The sequence below is a fragment of the Mandrillus leucophaeus genome, unplaced genomic scaffold, assembly GCF_000951045.1.
Source record: "Mandrillus leucophaeus isolate KB7577 unplaced genomic scaffold, Mleu.le_1.0 Scaffold2, whole genome shotgun sequence".
Taxonomy (NCBI): domain Eukaryota; kingdom Metazoa; phylum Chordata; class Mammalia; order Primates; family Cercopithecidae; genus Mandrillus; species Mandrillus leucophaeus.
In genome coordinates, this window is record NW_012102031.1 from 4,413,853 (window position 1) to 4,415,188 (window position 1,336).

General features: G+C 47.6%; 1 protein-coding gene and 1 long non-coding RNA gene across 4 annotated transcripts in view; one reads left to right on the forward strand and one right to left on the reverse strand.

The window, feature by feature from the left end:
• The window catches only part of LOC105538874, a 25,308-nt gene extending 24,079 nt beyond the window's left edge, over positions 1–1,229 (forward strand). Inside the window, exon 2 of the long non-coding RNA XR_001005976.1 lies at positions 213–1,229. This is a non-coding gene — a long non-coding RNA (uncharacterized LOC105538874). The remainder of the gene's footprint in view (positions 1–212) is intronic.
• Positions 1–1,336, reverse strand: part of CBY1 (chibby homolog 1 (Drosophila)) — a 29,392-nt gene that overhangs the window by 8,624 nt on the left and 19,432 nt on the right. For 2 of the 3 annotated variants that reach the window (XM_011978857.1, XM_011978858.1), the window contains 2 exons: positions 918–1,023; positions 719–837 (listed from right to left, as the gene is read on the reverse strand). In XM_011978857.1, the coding sequence (XP_011834247.1) occupies positions 719–837; positions 918–1,023 (225 nt within the window). The remainder of the gene's footprint in view (positions 1–718; positions 838–917; positions 1,024–1,336) is intronic. The other variant, XM_011978859.1, reaches the window with a different exon arrangement.

The following is a 1,336-nucleotide window of genomic DNA, read 5'->3' on the forward strand; positions in this document are numbered from 1 at the left end:
TTAAGCCATCCTCCTGTCTTAGCCTCCTGAGTAGCTGGGACTACAGGGGTGCACCAGCACAATTAGCTATTATGCCATTTATTGCTGAAGAAATTAAGTCACAGAGCAGTCAGTCAGCAGCAGAGCTGGGCGAGGAACCCAGGCCATTTTGCTCCAGAGTGTATGTTCTTCACCACTACAGTGTGTGCTCTCCTGCCTCTGAACCTTCACAGGCTCCTCTAGGCCCAATGGGTTGCTGGATTTTTAACAGTCACAAGAAACCAACGCTAATGCAGTGTGAGCCCCTCAGCAGGTCTGTGCTGGGCACTGATTAATGCTACTTGGTATGAGACACTTCCAAGCCATGAGCCGGCTCTTCCCCTCTTCCTGGAATGCCTTCATCCAACCTCCATTCCTGCCATTATCCTTCCACATTCAGCTCAGATATCCCTTCCTCTGGGAAGCTCTCCTGACTTGACAGAATTAACTTCTCCCTCGTGTGCTATGCAGATCCTGTGCAGACTCCAACTGGGTCCTCACCACTCTAATTATGCTTACGGTTCACCTGCCTGTACTGTGAGGGCAGGAACTGTGTCTTGTTTCTTGAGTGTGTCTTTGGACACAAAGCAACATACCTGGCCAAACTGGCATTGAGGAGATATCTGTTGGATTAAATGACTCGAGGTGGAGCCTCCCCAAAAGAAGAAGCTAGGCATCTCCTGCCCGTCACCTGCCTCACCATGTCTAACAGGATGTCCACTTTCAGCCGCAAGAGATTGTTCTCTTCCTCCAACTGCTGGTTCCGCCTGCGAAGGCGCTGAACCTCCCTCCGGTCCACACCGCCACTAACCCCTGTCTCTGGAGGAAGGACAGAACTAGTTAAAGGAGGGCTTCCTCCTACAATCTTGTTTGACAAAATGGCAGGAAGTGCAGCTCACCTGCTATCCACTGGCCATTTTCAAACTTCAGGCTTTGCCCTGCCAGGTTCATAGTGGGGGATCCATATTCCAAGCCCAGCTCCACCTCCCGGGCTGACCGATCCAACTGTGGGCGAGATGCTACGTGACAACTTTAGCAGGCCCAGAACACGCCCTCATCCCAGTTCCTCTTCTGCCAACAATATGACCCCAACAACTCATTTCTCTAATCATTATCTGGCACCTTTAATGATTTTTTTAAAGGCCATAAAATCAAATGATGTACAGCAAAAGTTTAATTATGAGATGAAAAATATACTGTTTTATACATTAGATGTTTCTAGAAAAACTGTATATGCTGAAATGTATAAATTGAATTATTATTATTATTATTTTTTTTTTTTGAGACAGAGTCTCGCTCTGTTGCCCAGGCTGGAGTG